The sequence below is a fragment of the Bos javanicus genome, chromosome 18 (genome assembly GCF_032452875.1).
Source record: "Bos javanicus breed banteng chromosome 18, ARS-OSU_banteng_1.0, whole genome shotgun sequence".
Classification (NCBI taxonomy): Eukaryota; Metazoa; Chordata; class Mammalia; order Artiodactyla; family Bovidae; genus Bos; species Bos javanicus.
The window spans coordinates 14,535,826-14,552,148 of record NC_083885.1 but is presented as its reverse complement, the minus strand read 5'-3'; the positions used below and the strand labels follow the sequence as shown (position 1 = coordinate 14,552,148).

Here is a 16,323-nt window from a genome sequence, read left to right as displayed (position 1 = left end):
GGCACCTGGAGCAGTGGATGGTCGGTGGGGGCCAGGCTTGGCTTCAGTGGCTGGTGACGAGGTGTTGGAATCGTGTCCCCAGCACGGTTACTGCCAGAAGAGGTGATGCCAGGTGGCCTGCGTGCCGCCAGCTGTCCCTTCCCTTCCCGCGCGGCCAGGTGAGGCTCCAGGGTTGAGGGCTCCGTGGCATGAAGTGTCCCCTCTCTCCCCCACGCCTCACAGAGAAGCAGGGTCCTGAGCGGAAGCGGATCAGGAAGGAGCCCGTCACTCGCAAGGCCGGGCTGCTCTTCGGCATGGGGCTGTCTGGGATCCGCGCTGGCTACCCTCTCTCTGAGCGCCAGCAGGTGGCTCTGCTCATGCAGATGACGGCCGAGGAATCCGCCAACAGCCCAGGTGAGCCCAGGAGGTCCAGGGCTGGGGGCGGCCCTCTCTTGGACGGTGGTGGATCCCCCCTGCTAACCTCTGCCGTCCTCTCCTTGGCCTGCAGTGGATATGACACCAAAGCACCCCTCCCAGTCGACAGTGTGTCAGAAGGGGACGCCCAACTCTGCCTCAAAAACCAAAGATAAAGTGAACAAGAGGAACGAGCGTGGGGAGACCCGCCTGCACCGGGCGGCCATCCGGGGGGACGCCCGGCGCATCAAGGAGCTTATCAGCGAGGGGGCAGACGTCAACGTCAAGGACTTTGCGGGTGAGCGCTCGGAGGGTAGGACCAGGGCAGACTCTCTGACACAGCACCCTCTTCTCTTGCCTGTGTGCCTAGAGCTGCCTCTTCAGGAGGCCTGGGACCCCAGAACACCTGCTGAGCACGATCCCCATATGTTTGATCCAAACCTAACTTAGGAATACTGATATTTTAAGAGGTGCTACCTTGAATTTTTCCAAATCCATGGGGTGGTCACTCCCTGGGAGGCCTCGGCGCTTGCTGCACAGAGGCCTATCCAAACCCACGGCCTGCTCTGCTTTCCTGTGTAATGATGCTGCTCACCTGTCTGGACCCTTCACAGCTTCCTAGTCTGTAGGGTTAACCGCTAGCGGTCATGGGCAACCCAGAGGTGCCCCAGGAAAGAACACCTAGGCTGGGCGCCCGTCCTTAGAGTTTCCTGTGCCGCCCGAGGTGGAAGTGGCCTTGAGGGTTAAGTCACATACGTGCTGAGTGTCTGTTTCCAGGCTGGACGGCATTGCATGAGGCCTGTAACCGAGGCTACTATGATGTCGCGAAGCAGCTGCTGGCTGCGGGCGCGGAGGTGAACACCAAGGGCCTGGATGATGACACACCCTTGCACGATGCCGCCAACAACGGGCACTACAAGGTGGGTGCCTCCCCACAGACCCCCGGGTGGGCCTGCTGCAGCTTCCTAGTCTCTCTCCTTCCTGGTGGCAGGGCGACCAGGAAATGAGTCTTTGACCACCCCCCACCCCAGCTCAGCCCAGCTTTCTGCATACCTGCCATGGCTTGTGTGTCAGGGTCCTGCTCTGGCCACACAGGTATGGCTGGTTGATAGAAGGTGGCGTGGCCAGCCCCAGAATGGGAGCTCTGTCTGTCCGCATCCCTGTGCTGTCAGACCAGGCACCTTGGGCGGGTGCAGCCACACGGGGTGACCGTGTGACCAGCCCCAGAGCTGTGAGCCTGGGTGCCAGCCCGGCACTGGAGACACACGTGCAGGGGTGTCTGGCCACTTCCACAGCGCAATGTCCTGAAAAGGCCCCTGTCTAGAGAGGTGAGGCAAGCGTGATGATGTGTGACATCTGGTCTTTGGTGGTGGCCCTGCTGGTCACTGCTGGCAGGTGCCAGGGAACCAGCAGCTCGGCCAGGGGGATGGGCACAATAGGACAATGACACATGGGTGCCGGGAGAGGTTGGGAAGGGCTCGAGATGTCAAAGCTCCTGCAGACACCTGACATCAGACAGAGTGCTGATGTCAGGAATTAGGCAACTTTTAGGGAAGATGAGAGGGGTTTTGTTTTTCTTTCTTAAGAGCCCTTTTAGAGAAATAGGCTGAAAAATTCATGAAATATCCAGGATTTGCTAAAAATATCCCCAGGTCAGTGGGCAGGTATACATGAAATGAGGCCTGCGTTTGTAAGCTCATCTTTAAACTTGTTGTTAGAGAGCAGTCAGAGGCCTGTGGACATGGGGCCTTAGGACGGGGGGCCTCTGCAGAGGGGAGCTGGAAGACCAGGAGATGGGAAGTGACCCTGGACTGTACAGGTGGACAAGGGTGTGTACAGCAGAGACCCTTTCTCCATGTGAAGGGGACTGGCCTGCATTGCTCTAGTCCTAGAGGGAGGGCCCATAGCGCTGGGAACATGGTGGCCTTCAGCAGCTGGGGTGGCTGGCCCTCAGCTGACAGACAGCAAGGACATGGCCCTGGAGCCCAGCCTCTGGCCCCAGGGTTGTCCACGGTGGTGATTGAGGGCAGGGGAGCTTCCGCAGTGGAGAGGCAGTTACTGCTGTCCCCTGTCCAGTCTGCCAGCCGCCGGAGGGGCGGGGAGGCCACCGGACTGAAACAAGGATGGCAACGGAGCGGTGGTTTCCTGACGCACCTGAACACTGTCTGCACTGGACGGTCGCTGTCGGGTGTGCGGTAGTAGTGTCTGTGAACAGCCTGCACTTGTTCGTCAAGACAGACACATCAACTAGGGGACTTGCCTGTGGTCAAGACTTCGCTTTCCAATGTAGGGGACACCACTTCAGCCCCTGGTCAGGGAGTGAAGATTCCACATGCCTCACAGCCTAGAAAAACAGAAACAGAAGCAAATCTTAACGAATTCAATAAAGATTTTAAAAATGGACCACATCAAAAAAGAGTGTAAAACATTAACTACACCCCACTTAAGTGGACGTCAAGTGCTTAGGACTCCATGCTTACTCGTCAGGAGGCACAAATTCCACCCTGAGTCAGGGAACTAAGATCCCAAATGAGGCATGGCAGGGCCTGAAAGAAGGGATAAAAATACATTATTACTAAAAATGTAACACAGAGACACCAAGGAAGCAAATGCCTCAGGGAAATGGTGCCAATGGACGTGCTGGGTACAGGGTCCTCACAGACCTTCGTCTCTATAAAGTGTGACACGTCAGGTCCGCCTGTCCTTGGGTTCCAGCTGTCCTGGGCACAAACTAGAAACAGGCAATCTTACTTTCAAAATAAAAAACATGAAATACACCTGCTTGTGGAAGCTTGGTCTTTGTTTTCCCTAGTCTGAAACAGCCCTCCCACCCCCACCCTTACCCAGTACAAAACTTTGGACCAAATACCAGGAACCTGTGTGATGGGTCTGTGGTGGGGAGAGGCCTGGTGGGCAGCATGCTCAGACCCTATGAGCAGGCGCTGGTGCAGTGGCTGCTCCACGTTCCTCACGTCCCTGACGTGCCTCTCACTGCTACACAGGTGGTGAAGCTGCTGCTCCGGTACGGAGGGAACCCTCAGCAGAGCAACAGGAAGGGCGAGACACCGCTGAAGGTGGCCAGCTCCCCGACCATGGTGAACCTGCTTCTGGGCAAGGGCACCTACACGTCTAGCGAGGAGAGCTCAGCTGGTCAGTGCTGGGGTGGGGAGCGGGGCAGGCAGGGGGCAGGACAGGTGGTCTCACTGCAGGCAGCCTGCTTGGATGCCCTGCTTGGATGCCTGGTGAGAGCTTCCAGACTGTGAGGGCACCCCACCCTGGGTGGGGCTCTGGTGCAAGGCCTCCAGCCCCATGTCTGTGCAGACCCCTATCTGGCTACTCGACCCAGGGCCAGCCTCAGTCAAGTTATTCAAGTTCTGGGCTTGTCTGCCACTGCCCCTGCCTGAACAGCTCCTGACTCCTTTCTCTGTTCCTGCAGAGAGCTCCGAGGAGGAGGAGGAGGACGCCCCGTCGTTCGCACCTTCCAGCTCAGTCGATGGCAATAACACAGACTCTGAGTTTGAGAAGGGCCTGAAGCATAAGGCCAAGAATCCAGAGCCACAGAAAACCGTGACCCCAGTCAAGGACGAGTATGAGTTTGACGAAGATGACGAGCAGGACAGAACCCCCCCAGTGGACGACAAACACTTACTGAAAAAGGACTACAGAAGAGAAGCCAAGTCAAATAGTTTTATTTCTATACCCAAAATGGAAGTGAAAAGCTACACTAAAAACAGCACGATTGCACCAAAGAAGGCGTCTCATCGCATCCTGTCGGACACGTCCGACGAGGAGGACGTCGGTGTCGCTGTGGGGGCGGGGGAGAAGCTGAGACTCTCAGCCCACACCATGCTGCCCGGCAACAAGACCCGGGAGCCTTCGAACTGCAAGCAGCAGAAGGAAAGAAATAAAGTGAAAAAGAAGCGAAAGAAAGAAATAAAGGGCAAAGAAGTGCGGTTTGGGAAGAGGGGTGACACGTTCTGCTCGTCCGAGTCTGAGAGCGAGTCCTCAGAGAGTGGCGAGGATGGCGGGGACTCAGCAGGCAGCCCGGGCTGCCTCAAGGAGTCCCCGCTGGTGCTGAAGGACCCCGCCCTGTTCAGCTCCCTGTCCGCCTCCTCCACCTCATCCCACGGCAGCTCCACTGCCCAGAAGCATAATACCGGCCACGCGGACCCACACGCCAAGCACTGGCGGACAGACAATTGGAAAACCATTTCCTCTCCCGCCTGGTCTGAGGTCAGCTCCTTATCAGACTCCACCAGGACAAGACTGAGCAGTGAGTCTGATGGCTCCTCCGAAGGCTCCAGCGTGGAGTCACTGAAGCCAGTCAGGAAGAGACAGGAGCACAAAAAGAGGGCCGGCCTGCAGGGCACGCTACCCGACAGGAAGAACTCCTTTCACCCGAGCGGGGACGGTGCCATCCCCAAGCTGGACAAGGAGGGCAAAGTCGTCAAGAAACACAAGACTAAACATAAACACAAAAGCAAGGAGAAGGGGTTGTGCTCTGTCAGCCAGGAACTGAAGCTGAAGAGCTTTACCTACGAGTATGAGGACTCAAAGCAGAGGGCAGACAAGGCCATCCTCCTGGACGACGTGCCCTCTGAGAACAAGCTGAAGGGCCTGAAGCATGAGCGAGACCACTGCAAGAAGGAGGAGAAGCTCAGCAAGATGAAGTCGGAAGAGAAAGACTGGCTCTTTAAGGACGAGATGATCAAGGTTTCCAGAGAGGAGAAGTCGCTGAAGAGAATCAGGGACCTGAACAAGGATGGGGGCAGGGCCTTCCGGGAGGAGAAGGACCGTTCAAACAAGGCGGAGAAGGAGAGGCTGCTGAAAGAAAAGTCTCCTAAAGAGGAGAAGCTGCGGCTCTACAAAGAGGAAAGAAAGAAGAAGTCCAAAGACAGGCCCTCAAAGTTAGAGAAAAAGAATGACTTTAAGGAGGAAAAAATTCCCAAAGAGAAGGAGAAGATCTTCAAGGAGGATAAAGAAAAACTCAGAAAAGAAAAAGGGTATCGGGAGGACTCTGCTTTTGATGAGTACTGTAACAAAAGTCAGTTTCTGGAGAACGAAGACACCAAGTTCAGTCTCTCTGACGACCAGCAGGATCGCTGGTTCTCAGACCTGTCAGATTCCTCCTTCGATTTCAAAGGGGAAGACAGCTGGGACTCCCCAGTGACAGACTACAGGGACATGAAGAGCGACTCTGTGGCCAGGCTGATCCTGGAGACGGTGAAGGAGGACAGCAAGGAGAAAAGGCGGGAGAGCAAGGCCCGGGAGAAGCGCGGTGACAGGGACATCTTCTCTCGGAAGAAGGACAGGGACAGCCTGGAGCGGCGGCGAGAGCACGTGGCCGACAGGCACAGGGTTGTCCCCAGCTTTCTCTGCGAGAAGGACAAACGGCGGCGTGAGTCCACAGAGGGCAGCCGGGACCGGAAGGAGGCCCCCGAGGCTGCTAAGGAGCGGAGAGATGGGCGCGTGAAGCCCGAGGAGGCGCACAGGGAGGACCTGAAGGAGTACGGCTGTGACTTTGGGAAGAGCCTGGAGCCCTGGGAGAGGCACCACCCAGGGAGGGAGAAGGAGAAGAAGGAGAAGCTGAAGCTGGAGAAGCACAAGGAGAAGTCTAGCGACAAGGACAAAAGCGAAAAACTCATCCTTGAGAAATGTCAGAGGGACAGAGAGTTTGATAAGTGTTTTAAAGAGAAAAAGGATGCCAAGGAAAAGCATAAAGACGTGCACAGCAAAGACAAGGAGAGGAAGGCGTCCCTTGAGCAAGGCAGAGACAAACGGGAGAAGGCCTTCCCTGGAGTCCTCTCCGAGGACTTCTCCGAAAAAAAAGACGAGAAAAAGGGCAAAGAGAAAAGCTGGTATATTGCAGATATCTTCACAGATGAAAGTGAAGATGAAAAAGACGACTACACAGCAAGCGGATTCAAAATCGGGGAGGCGAGTGAGGGGCGGGGGGACGGCCCCCCCGAGAGAGAGGACGGGCGGGAGCTGCATCCCCCTGACCGGCACCGGAAACACTCAGCCGACAGGCAAGCCCATGCTGAGAAGCAGAAGGACAAAGAGATGAGGGAGAAGAAGAAGGAGAAGGGGGCCGCGGACGGGGGGAAGGACAGGAGGGAGAAGACCTTCGAGAAGCACAAGGAGAAGAAGGACAGGAAGGACCGCACATCTGTGGACTCTGTGCAGGACAAGAGGAGCAAGCAGAAGCCACCTGAGAAGGGGGAGAAAAGGCCCCCTGCGGAGGACAAGGCCAAGACCAGGCACCGGGAGAGGCCGGACCGCGAGCAGGGCCGAGAGAGGAAGGCCAGCAAGGGCGCCGAGGTGGAGAAGAGCCTGCTGGAACGGCTGGAGGAGGAGGCCCTGCAGGACTTCCGCGAGGACTCCAACGACAAGGCCAGTGAGGCATCCTCTGACGGCTTCCCCGACCGCGGCCAGGACCCCAGCCTCAGCGCCCTCCTGGACGTGTCCTTCCCGGAGCCCCCAGAGGAGCGGGTGCGGGAGAGGGAGCGGCACCGGCACGCCTCGTCCTCCTCCAAGAAGAGCCACGATCGAGAGCGGGGCAAGAAGGACAAGCTCGAGAAGAAGGACAAGAGCGACGACTACAAGGACGCAGGCAGCCGGAAGGACGCCAGCCAGTATGAGAAGGAGCTCCTGGACAGCGACGCTTACGGCGCCTCCTATGGCTCCAAGGCTGACGCAGAGGATGAGCTGGATAAAGCTCTCGAGTTGTTTTCTACCGAAAAGAAGGAGAAAAATGATCCTGAACGAGAGCCCCCCAAGAAGGTGGAGAAGGAGCTGCGGCCTTATGGCTCCAGCGCCCTCAGCCTCCTGAAGGAGAAGCGGCGGCGGGAGAAGCACCGCGAGCGGTGGCGGGAGGACAAGGAGCGGCACAGGCACCATCGCGAGGAGCCCAAGCCCCCGGCCAGGGACACCGCCCCCGGTGCCTTCCGAGACAAGGCCAAGGACGAGGGCGGGAAGCTCGGCGAGGCCAGGCTGAAGGAGAAGATCAAGGAGAATCCCGAGAAGGAGAAGGGTGACCCCACGAAGCTCAGCAACGGAAATGACAAGCTGCTCCCGACCAGAGACCCGGGCAAGAAAGACGTGCGGCCTCGGGAGAAGCTTCTGGGCGACGGGGACCTGATGATGACCAGCTTTGAGCGGATGCTGTCCCAGAAGGACCTGGAGATCGAGGAGCGGCACAAGCGGCACAAGGAGAGGATGAGGCAGATGGAGAAGCTGCGGCACCGCTCTGGGGACCCCAAGCTCAAGGAGAAGGCGCGGCCCGCAGAGGATGCACGCAAGAAGAGTCTGGACGGCCCGCCCAAGAAGCCGCCTGGGCCCGACCTCACCCCAAAGGACAGAAAACCTAAGGAGTCTGCTCCTCCTGCCCCCGCCACTGAGAACAAGCCCCACCCGGGACTAGCAGTGGACCCCCGGGACTGGCTGGCAGGACCCCACATGAAAGAGGTCTTGCCTGCATCCCCCAGGCCTGACCATGGCCGGCCCACTGGGGTCCCCACCCCCGCCTCGGTGGTGTCCTGCCCCAGCTACGAGGAGGCCATGCACACGCCCCGGACCCCGTCCTGCAGCGCCGATGACTACCCCGACCTCATGTTTGACTGCACGGACCCCCAGCCAATGTCCAGCACCTCTGCCAGCGCCTGCTCACCCTCTTTCTTTGACAGGTTCTCCGTGGCCACAAGTGGGATTTCAGAGACCCCAGGCCAGACACCAACGAGGCCACTGTGCACGAACCTTTACCGCTCGGTCTCTGTGGACGTCAGGAGGACCCCCGAGGAGGAGTTTGGCCTCGGGGACAAGCTGTTCAGACAGCAGAGCGTCCCTGCTGCACCCAGCTACGGCTCACCAGGGCAGCACCCCGAGGACAAGGCCCCTGGCCCTCCAGCACCCGCGGATAAGTTCACCTGCCTGTCTCCAGGGTATTACTCCCCGGACTACGGCATGCCCTCCCCCAAAGTCGACGCCTTGCACTGCCCGCCTGCGGCCACAGTCAACCTCACCCCCTCCCCAGAGGGCGCCTTCGCTGGTTTACAAGCCAAGTCCCCCCCTTCACACAGAGATGAGCTTTTGGCCCCGTCCATGGAGGGGGCCCTGCCCCCCGACCTTGGTATTCCCCTGGATGCCACGGAGGACCAGCAGGCCACTGCAGCCATCATCCCCCCAGAGCCCAGCTTCCTGGAGCCCCTGGATGAGGGCCCCTTCAGCACGGTCATCACAGAGGAGCCGGTCGAATGGGCGCATCCTGCTGCTGCAGAGCAGGGCCTACCCCCTGGCCTTATTGGGGGTGCTCCCAGTGACACGGCCGGTTGGCCTGTGGGGTCGGACCTCCTACTGAAGTCCCCACAGAGGTTCCCAGAGTCCCCGAAACATTTCTGCCCGGCCGAGTCGCTCCATCCTGAGCCCCCTTACCCGGGGTCCCCAGTCTCATACCCTCTGCCAGTCCCCGAGCCGGGACTGGAAGCTAAGGACAAGGCCGAGGGAGCAGTCCCAGCCGCAGTCTCTGCTTCCGAGGAGTCAGCCCCGTTCGCCCCTCCCTCCCGGCTGGAGTCCTTCTTCAGTAACTGCAAGTCCCTTCCGGACGCGCCCCCTGACGCACCCCCAGAGCCTGCGTGTGTGACGGCCGTGGCTCAGGTGGAGGCACTGGGGCCCCTGGAGAATAATTTCCTGGAAGGTGGTCACAACCTGTCGGCGCTCGGCCAGGTGGAGCCGGTGCCCTGGCCCGGTGCCTTCCCCGCTGCCGAGGATGACCTCGACCTGGGGCCTTTCTCACTGCCAGAGCTCCCTCTCCAGACCAAGGATGTTCCTGACGTGGAAGCAGAGCCTGTGGAAGAGAGTCCTCTTGTTCCTCCAGAGAACACCCCCTTGGGGGCCCCTGTGCTCCCGGGCGGTGGGGAGGCTGCTGGGACAGCTGCTGACCAACAGCTGGTGTCGCCTCCTGACCAGGCGGCCGCCCGGCTCCCCACCGAAGCTGCACCAGAGCCCCCGGAGGAGCCAAAGCCAGCAGCGCTGCCTGAGGCCACGGCAGAGACGGGGTCCGGGCCAGACGGGAGAGCCCCTGAGGACTCCCACCCTGGCTCAGGGCTCACACCAGCCCTCTCGGAGCAGCGTCCACCAGGGAGTGGGGATGAGGAGGCTGAGGGCCAAGACCCCTCGGCCTCGCCCCACAGCACCCCTGATGCCCCCGTGGATGGCTCGGCTCAGACCCATGTGGCAGATGGGGCCGGCCCTCAGGACAGTGCCGGGCTCGAGGGGCCCCTGGACAGTGTCCAGCCTGAATCCACCGAACCAGAACCTAAAGTGACGGCTGAGGCCCCAAAGGCACCCAAAGTGGAGGAGATCCCTCAGCGCATGACCAGGACCCGTGCCCAGATGCTGGCCAACCAGCACAAGCAGAGCTCACCGCCCACTGAAAAGGAGCCCACGCCCACGCCCACCCCCAGGGCCAAGGGTCGCGGCTCTGAGGATGACGACCCCCAGGCCCAGCACCCACGCAAACGCCGCTTCCAGCGCTCCAGCCAGCAGCTGGCACAGCAGATGCACACGTCCACGCGGCAGACACGTGAGGTGATCCAGCAGACGCTGGCCGCCATCGTGGACGCCATCAAGCTGGACGCCATCGAGCCTTACCACAGCGACAGGTCGAACCCATACTTCGAGTACCTGCAGATCCGGAAGAAGATTGAGGAGAAGCGCAAAATCCTGTGCTACATCAGCCCGCAGGCGCCACAGTGCTATGCCGAGTACGTCACCTACACCGGCTCCTACCTCCTGGACGGCAAGCCACTCAGCAAGCTGCACATCCCCGTGGTGAGTGCCCGCTCTGGAGGTGGGGAGCAGCCCCCTCCGTGCTGGCCTCTGCCACTCGCCATCTGCCCATGACACTGCCCAGTGTCGCCTCCCACCCCGCAGCCACCGGGTCACCTTGCGCTTGGACCCCAGCCCACCCACCTCAGGCATGCCCAGCCCCTTCTGCTCCCCTTCGCACAGCACGAGGCCTCTACAGAACCTGGCCCTAGACCCCTCTTCCCCAGGGGCCGGAGGGCCCTGCTCCTGCCTCCTTGAAGCAGGTCCCCACCCAGCAGGCCTACCAGACACAGGCCCCCACCCTGTCCTCTTGCACCGTGGTTCACCCTGCATTTGCGCAGCTGTGACCATCCAAGCCCCATCATGCATACCCCGTATCCCATCCCCATACTCGCATCTGGGCCGTGGGCAGGTCCTGCCACATGGATCTCTGGGGAAGCATGTCCTCCACGTTTGGCTGGCCCCCACCCCCCCACCTGGGAGCAGGCACAGGGTTCACGGCCAGGAGAGCCCACCTGGGCCACCTCTCTCCACCTGTAGCCAGAACCTGGCCGCTTGAGCTTCGTGATGCTCCCCAGGCGCCACCTGTTCACACGTGTGCACTATCTCGCCTCGCTTTTCGACACCATCCCCTTCTGTGCGGAAAACCCAGCTTTCCTCTTGTTCTGTCCATCAGGCTCAGGGCAGGCTGTGTCCCACATGTGCGGCCTGTCCCCAGACAGACAGGGCCTGAGGCACTAGGTTCAGGAACCTGTCCTGGGATCTCTGTTCAGGGAGAGGGACTTTCTGCTCATTGTCTGTAGAACACTTGGAACTAGAAACCAGGCAACAGCCAAGGGTGCTGTGCCCCTGCCACTCAAGTTCACCCACAGCAGCCTGCGTGTGTGCCAGGCTCAACCCTATCTGGGGTGCAGGGCTCGGGGTCACAGCAGGCCGCCCCGCAGGTGGGCCTGGGCTTCCACCCTCAGGAGCAGGAGGAGGGGATCTCAGGGCCGAGACCCTGACGGAGATATCTGCCAGGTGCCCTGGGCCCTGAGGGGGCAGGCCGGCAGCTGAAGAGACCCAGCTGGGGTTTCCCTTTTCAAGTTCAAGTTCAAAAGATTGGAAGACAGCAAATACCTCAAGTGCAGCCCTTTAGACGGTCTGTCTGCAGCTGGGGGCTGTTCCTCCCTCCTGCCCCCTCCAGCCCATGGTCATGGCTGCATGTTTCCTGGGTGACTCAGAAGCACTGGCTTCTCCCTGGGGGGTGGCTGCCAGCATCCATGGGCTTCTCTGGCCTGGCAGTGTCTCTTCAAAAGTGGCCAGGCAAGCCCTACACCCAGGGGAGACGGGCAGGCCCACTCTTCTGTTTGTGTTGCCTCTGGGCAGCTGCGTCCCAGTACGCCTCACATTACTCAGGGTGCGTGAAGCCTGTGGTAAACAGAGGACCCTGCTGGTCCTCTGTCCCCTGACCGTACCAAGGTAGCAGTAGAGACCCCCAGTTCTTGGCTTCCTTTGCCTCCTCCTCCCCCGCCCTCTTCACAGGTGCCTGCAGCTCCCTTGGGGCAGGGGGGCTCACTCACCTGCTCTCGGGGACAAGCATCCAGATGCTGTGGGCTCCTGGTTTGGTATCATGGGGCCGTGGTGAGTGGAGCTGGGGCAGCTCCTGGCCCCTGGTGAGCCCATCTCTCCTGTGACCACAGATTGCGCCCCCACCCTCACTGGCGGAGCCCCTGAAGGAGCTGTTCAAGCAGCAGGAGGCCGTCCGGGGGAAGCTTCGCCTGCAGCACAGCATCGAGCGGGTGAGTGTACAGCTGTGGGCCCGGGGCACCCAGCTCCCACCCTCTCAGCTCACCGGCCCCTCTTCTTCAGGAAAAGCTGATCGTCTCCTGCGAACAGGAGATCCTGCGGGTCCACTGCCGGGCGGCGAGGACCATCGCGAACCAGGCGGTGCCGTTCAGCGCTTGCACCATGCTGCTGGACTCAGAGGTGTACAACATGCCGCTGGAGAGCCAGGTGGGGCGTGGGCTGGGCATCTGCTGACCATTTCCTCTGAAGCTCACATGAATTTCGGACACGAGCAGCCAGAGCTGCTGCCCTGGGGCTTCCTGAGCTCCTGAGCAGAGGACCCAGAGAGACTGTCGCCCTGGGGACGCGGTGCTGCCACTGACAGAAGGCAGGCCCAGGGGCCATTACCAGTGACTCACCGGTCTGGGGCAGGGCCCAGGGTGCCACCTGTCAGAACACATGATCTGCCTCGTCGGTCCTCTAGAGTGGCCCCGTGTGTCCACTCCAAGGGTCCAGCCCGCTCTGTCCCAGTAGGTGGAGCCTGTGCCCCTCAGGGCCCCCACCCTATGCATGGACATGTCAGAGATCTAATGTGCAAAAAGCAAGCTGACTTGTGTGCACCCTGACCTACTCTCATCAGCCGCTGCAACTCTGAAAACAGCCCAGAGTGTGTCCTTCCGGGCCTGCCTTCTGCCTCTGTCCCTGTTCAGGCCTCAGCACCAAGTTCCCTAACAGGCTCCCATCCCCCAACCACTGGCACACATGGAGGCTGGCCACATGTGACGTAACAGTGGTTATCTTTAAGGATACAAAACTTCAAAATGTGCTAGCAGTGACACGTTTTTCTTAAAAAAAGCATTAATTGGTTAGATAGAAGTTTTGCTTTTTGCATCTAAAAGGAAAAAGGATCTCCTGACCTTGAAAGGGCGTTGTTGGGCTTCCTTTTGAAGGTCCAGAGACGGGAGGTCTTGGGCTGGGGCCCCTCAGGCAGGTGGCTGCCTGCGGCTCTGGGGAGAGGCCCCGCCCACCCAGCCGCCAGGAGCCGGTGGGGACACCTGGTCCACTCCAAAACCACTGTCCACCGCAGGGGCCCTCAGCCGCCTCAGGCCTCCCAAATGTCCTTTTCAAAGAAAAAAACCACTTGCAGTTTTCACAAAGAAGAAACTGGACAGATGCCAGCGTGGGCCCACCCTGAGGGGGTCCAGAGTCACCTGCAGGGCGGCTCCACCCTGGACAGTGTTGGGGGGCGGCTGCCTGGGCCCATAAATAGGGTGGGGGTGTGTCCTGCTGGTTGGCCCTTGATGTGGGGACACTGGGGGGGTTCCAGCACCTGCACCCCAAGGAGGGGGGCGGATCTTGACCACCAGGAAGCTGCCCCTCCCAGACGCTCACGTGCACTTGGTTCTCCCTGCAGGGTGATGAGAACAAGTCAGTGCGGGACAGGTTCAACGCCCGCCAGTTCATATCCTGGCTGCAGGACGTGGACGACAAGTACGACCGCATGAAGGTGAGCCCCCCTCCCTGAGCGGCAGTGGCGGGCTGGGCTCTCCGGGTGGGGGCGGCTGCTGTGGAGCTGCGTGTGGAGGAGGCAGCTTCACACTGGCTCTGAGCCCAGCTGGCAGCAAGCGAGCGAGGCCTCCCCGCCCCCATGTTGCCTCTTAGAGTGTCTTCCCTCCTGTCCAGGTGTGCGGGGAGCAGCTCCTGTCACCAGCTGGCGGTCAGACCTCTGTGGGACCCCACCTTGACCCTCCTCAAAGGTCACAGCATCCACCAGCAGCCCTGCCCTGGATGTGCTGACCAGTGCAGCAGGCAGAGGACAGGGGGGAGATAGAGAGCTTAGCAAGTAAGAAGCACGTCCTCCTCTGTAGGCGCGTGAACACACACCGGCAGTGACGTGCCTGCTACAGAGTAGCGCCCATGAGGCAGGGCCTGCTGAGTGTGGAGTTGATGGAGGCGAGACCCAGGTTCCACGCTGGGCTGCCGGCCTCACCCCAACCTTACCTCGGTGACCCCTGCCCCCAGCACCATACCCAAGGGGGTGGCCAGGGGCCCAGAGCAGAGAGGCAACAGCTTACAGGGCGTTCAGGCTTGGCTGAGGCCACGTTTCTGACGAGCTCCGAGGCGTGGAGGTCACATGGTCAGTCCTTCCACCACCAGCCTGCCTGAAGGGAGCTGCCTGGAAAACTTTGCTATAGGGAGATACTTTTTGACCAAAGTAAAACGAGACTTGGTACATTAAAAAGATCACGTGAGTCTAAATTTCCTTAATGTGCCAAGAACTTAAAAAGTAATGGACAGAAAAAGCAACTGGTGAGGTATAGAGAGTGCAGGGGCATGAAATGGCCACACCCCGTGGCATGGGCTCCTTGTGCGTGGCTGCTCGTTTGGGACCACAGGGTGGACAAGGTCCCACTAGGAGACAGGCCACCCTCCTCAGGTCCCGCATCTTCAGGGCAGTTTTCTGGGTAAACAGGCATGCCTGTGGGGTGTCACGGGGTTTCAGCCTAACAGTTTCATTTCAGTCAATGAAAACTCAGACTGTACAGCAGTTCAGAAGCCCAGGAGTAGCTCAGGCTCGGGAGCACCCAGAGATGGAGACACTACGTAGTACCTTAAATTAAGTAAGAGCAGCGCGACTCTGAGGGTCATGAGTGACTGCGTGCCGAGGACGCCTGGCCTGCTGGTGCACACAGGGCTTAGTTCTGAAATAGTTTTTTAAACTGAATTATTTTAAAGCAATTTAGAGACTGTGATATCCTGCCCAAAATGCTTGTGTGCTCATCTAAGAAAATAAGATGAGCTTCCTGCACGATCACTGTGACATCGTTAAGTCTGTTAACCCGAGTCTGTGCTCCCACCCGCCATGCTTCTATCCCCATGTGTTCCCACAACATGCCCCGCCCCCCCCCCCCCCACACCTCCCCCCAGTCCACACGTGCTGCCTCGGGTTGTGACCCATCTGGGAAACCCAGGTACCGTCCTCATTCCAACGTTCTGCATTCTTAACGTGAAATACACTGCACAGGTTTTGTATTAGTCTGTTTGCCTTGGTACCTATTTCTAATACTGAGAATGCAAATGTTAAGCCAATCTTACCAGCCATAAATAAAGTAATTGTAAAATGAAAACAGAAAAGCAAAACTGCTACAAGTTCTGACTAGAGGCGAAACCCCCAGGCGCAGGGGCATGAAGCAGGGATGGACAGACGCCTGTGTGCTCAGCAAGGCCACTCACTGGGCAGGAAGAGACCCAGATGCGAGAGGCCGTCCCAAGGCCAGAGCTTAAAAGGGTCCCCCGCCCCGACCTCGCATAAGTGCCGCGGCAGGGGGAGTGGGCGGCAGGGTCTCTGCTCCCTCTCACCTGCCGCGTTTCCCGTGCAGACGTGTCTCCTGATGCGGCAGCAGCATGAGGCAGCGGCTCTCAACGCTGTGCAGAGGATGGAGTGGCAGCTGAAGGTCCAGGAGCTGGACCCCGCCGGGCACAAGTCCCTGTGCGTGAACGAGGTGCCGTCCTTCTACGTGCCCATGGTCGACGTCAACGACGACTTTGTGCTCCTGCCGGCCTGATGTGCAGGGACAGCTGCACAGGACACAGGCGAGCCCCCTGACGTCTGCTGCCGAGTCCAGGTGGCGGGAGGAGACCATGTCCCCAGTGGGGATGCCTAGGGAGAAACCGCGCTGGGTCCCTGGTGCGCCTCCTTCCCACCGGCCCCCGCGGGAGGACGCGGAGCCGGGGGCACAGGCGTGGGCGCGGTGGCCTCGGGCTCTTCTCCAGCGGCTACGCAGGCATCTCAGGAGCTGTAGGATGGAGAGCAGTCTTTAAATTCCTGGTTCCACTTTTGATCGACTCAAGAGAATAAAACTAAGGCGTCTACCCCTCAGCAACAGCGGTCTCTGGTCAGAGGGCGGGGAGAGCACCGGGCCGGCTGCCGTCCTGTCACCACGAAGCTGCCGATGGCTCGGGCCTCGGACCGGGGCCAGGACGCTGGGCCGGGCGAGGGCCTGGCTGCGCCGCCCGCCCACCTGCCTCACAGGGACACGGAGGCAGGACACTCAGTTGTGTTTTTAATGGAGTCAAATCCACGTGGTTTGTATATTTTTTCCTTTAATCTTGGGCATTTTGTTTCTCTTTCTGAGAACATAACTTGAAACACTACAGAGCCAATAATCATATAAAAAGTGTACCCGTAAACGCTGTACAGTTTTATACACGTTCACAATGTACTTTTGCTGCCTTCTAGATAATTTATTTTGCAACACATTACTGCACAGTTGTAAATAACTTATGTACTGTAACATCACTTCAGTTATGTGTAAAGAAATAAATAAATTAATTACA

The 16,323-nt window shown here is 59.4% G+C and overlaps 1 protein-coding gene and 1 long non-coding RNA gene across 6 annotated transcripts in view; one reads left to right on the top strand and one right to left on the bottom strand.

The window, feature by feature from the left end:
* The window catches only part of LOC133230107 (uncharacterized), a 19,464-nt gene extending 16,068 nt beyond the window's left edge, over window positions 1-3,396 (bottom strand). Inside the window, exons 1-3 of one of the 3 annotated variants that reach the window (XR_009730749.1) lie at window positions 3,057-3,396; window positions 2,874-2,939; window positions 6-2,737 (exon numbers count right to left, since the gene is read on the bottom strand). This is a non-coding gene — a long non-coding RNA (uncharacterized LOC133230107). Of the gene's footprint in view, window positions 1-5 lie in introns of all 3 variants that reach the window. The other 2 variants (XR_009730748.1, XR_009730747.1) reach the window with 2 other exon arrangements.
* ANKRD11 (ankyrin repeat domain containing 11) overlaps window positions 1-16,323 on the top strand; it is a 27,085-nt gene extending 10,762 nt beyond the window's left edge. For 2 of the 3 annotated variants that reach the window (XM_061387022.1, XM_061387024.1), the window contains exons 3-11: window positions 223-393; window positions 488-691; window positions 1,171-1,313; window positions 3,396-3,543; window positions 3,830-10,221; window positions 11,901-11,999; window positions 12,070-12,213; window positions 13,400-13,492; window positions 15,366-16,323. In XM_061387022.1, coding sequence (XP_061243006.1) covers window positions 223-393; window positions 488-691; window positions 1,171-1,313; window positions 3,396-3,543; window positions 3,830-10,221; window positions 11,901-11,999; window positions 12,070-12,213; window positions 13,400-13,492; window positions 15,366-15,551 — 7,580 coding nt within the window. In that variant the 3' untranslated portion in view covers window positions 15,552-16,323. Of the gene's footprint in view, window positions 1-222; window positions 394-487; window positions 692-1,170; window positions 1,314-3,395; window positions 3,544-3,829; window positions 10,222-11,900; window positions 12,000-12,069; window positions 12,214-13,399; window positions 13,493-13,668; window positions 13,783-15,365 lie in introns of those variants that run through there. The other variant, XM_061387023.1, reaches the window with a different exon arrangement.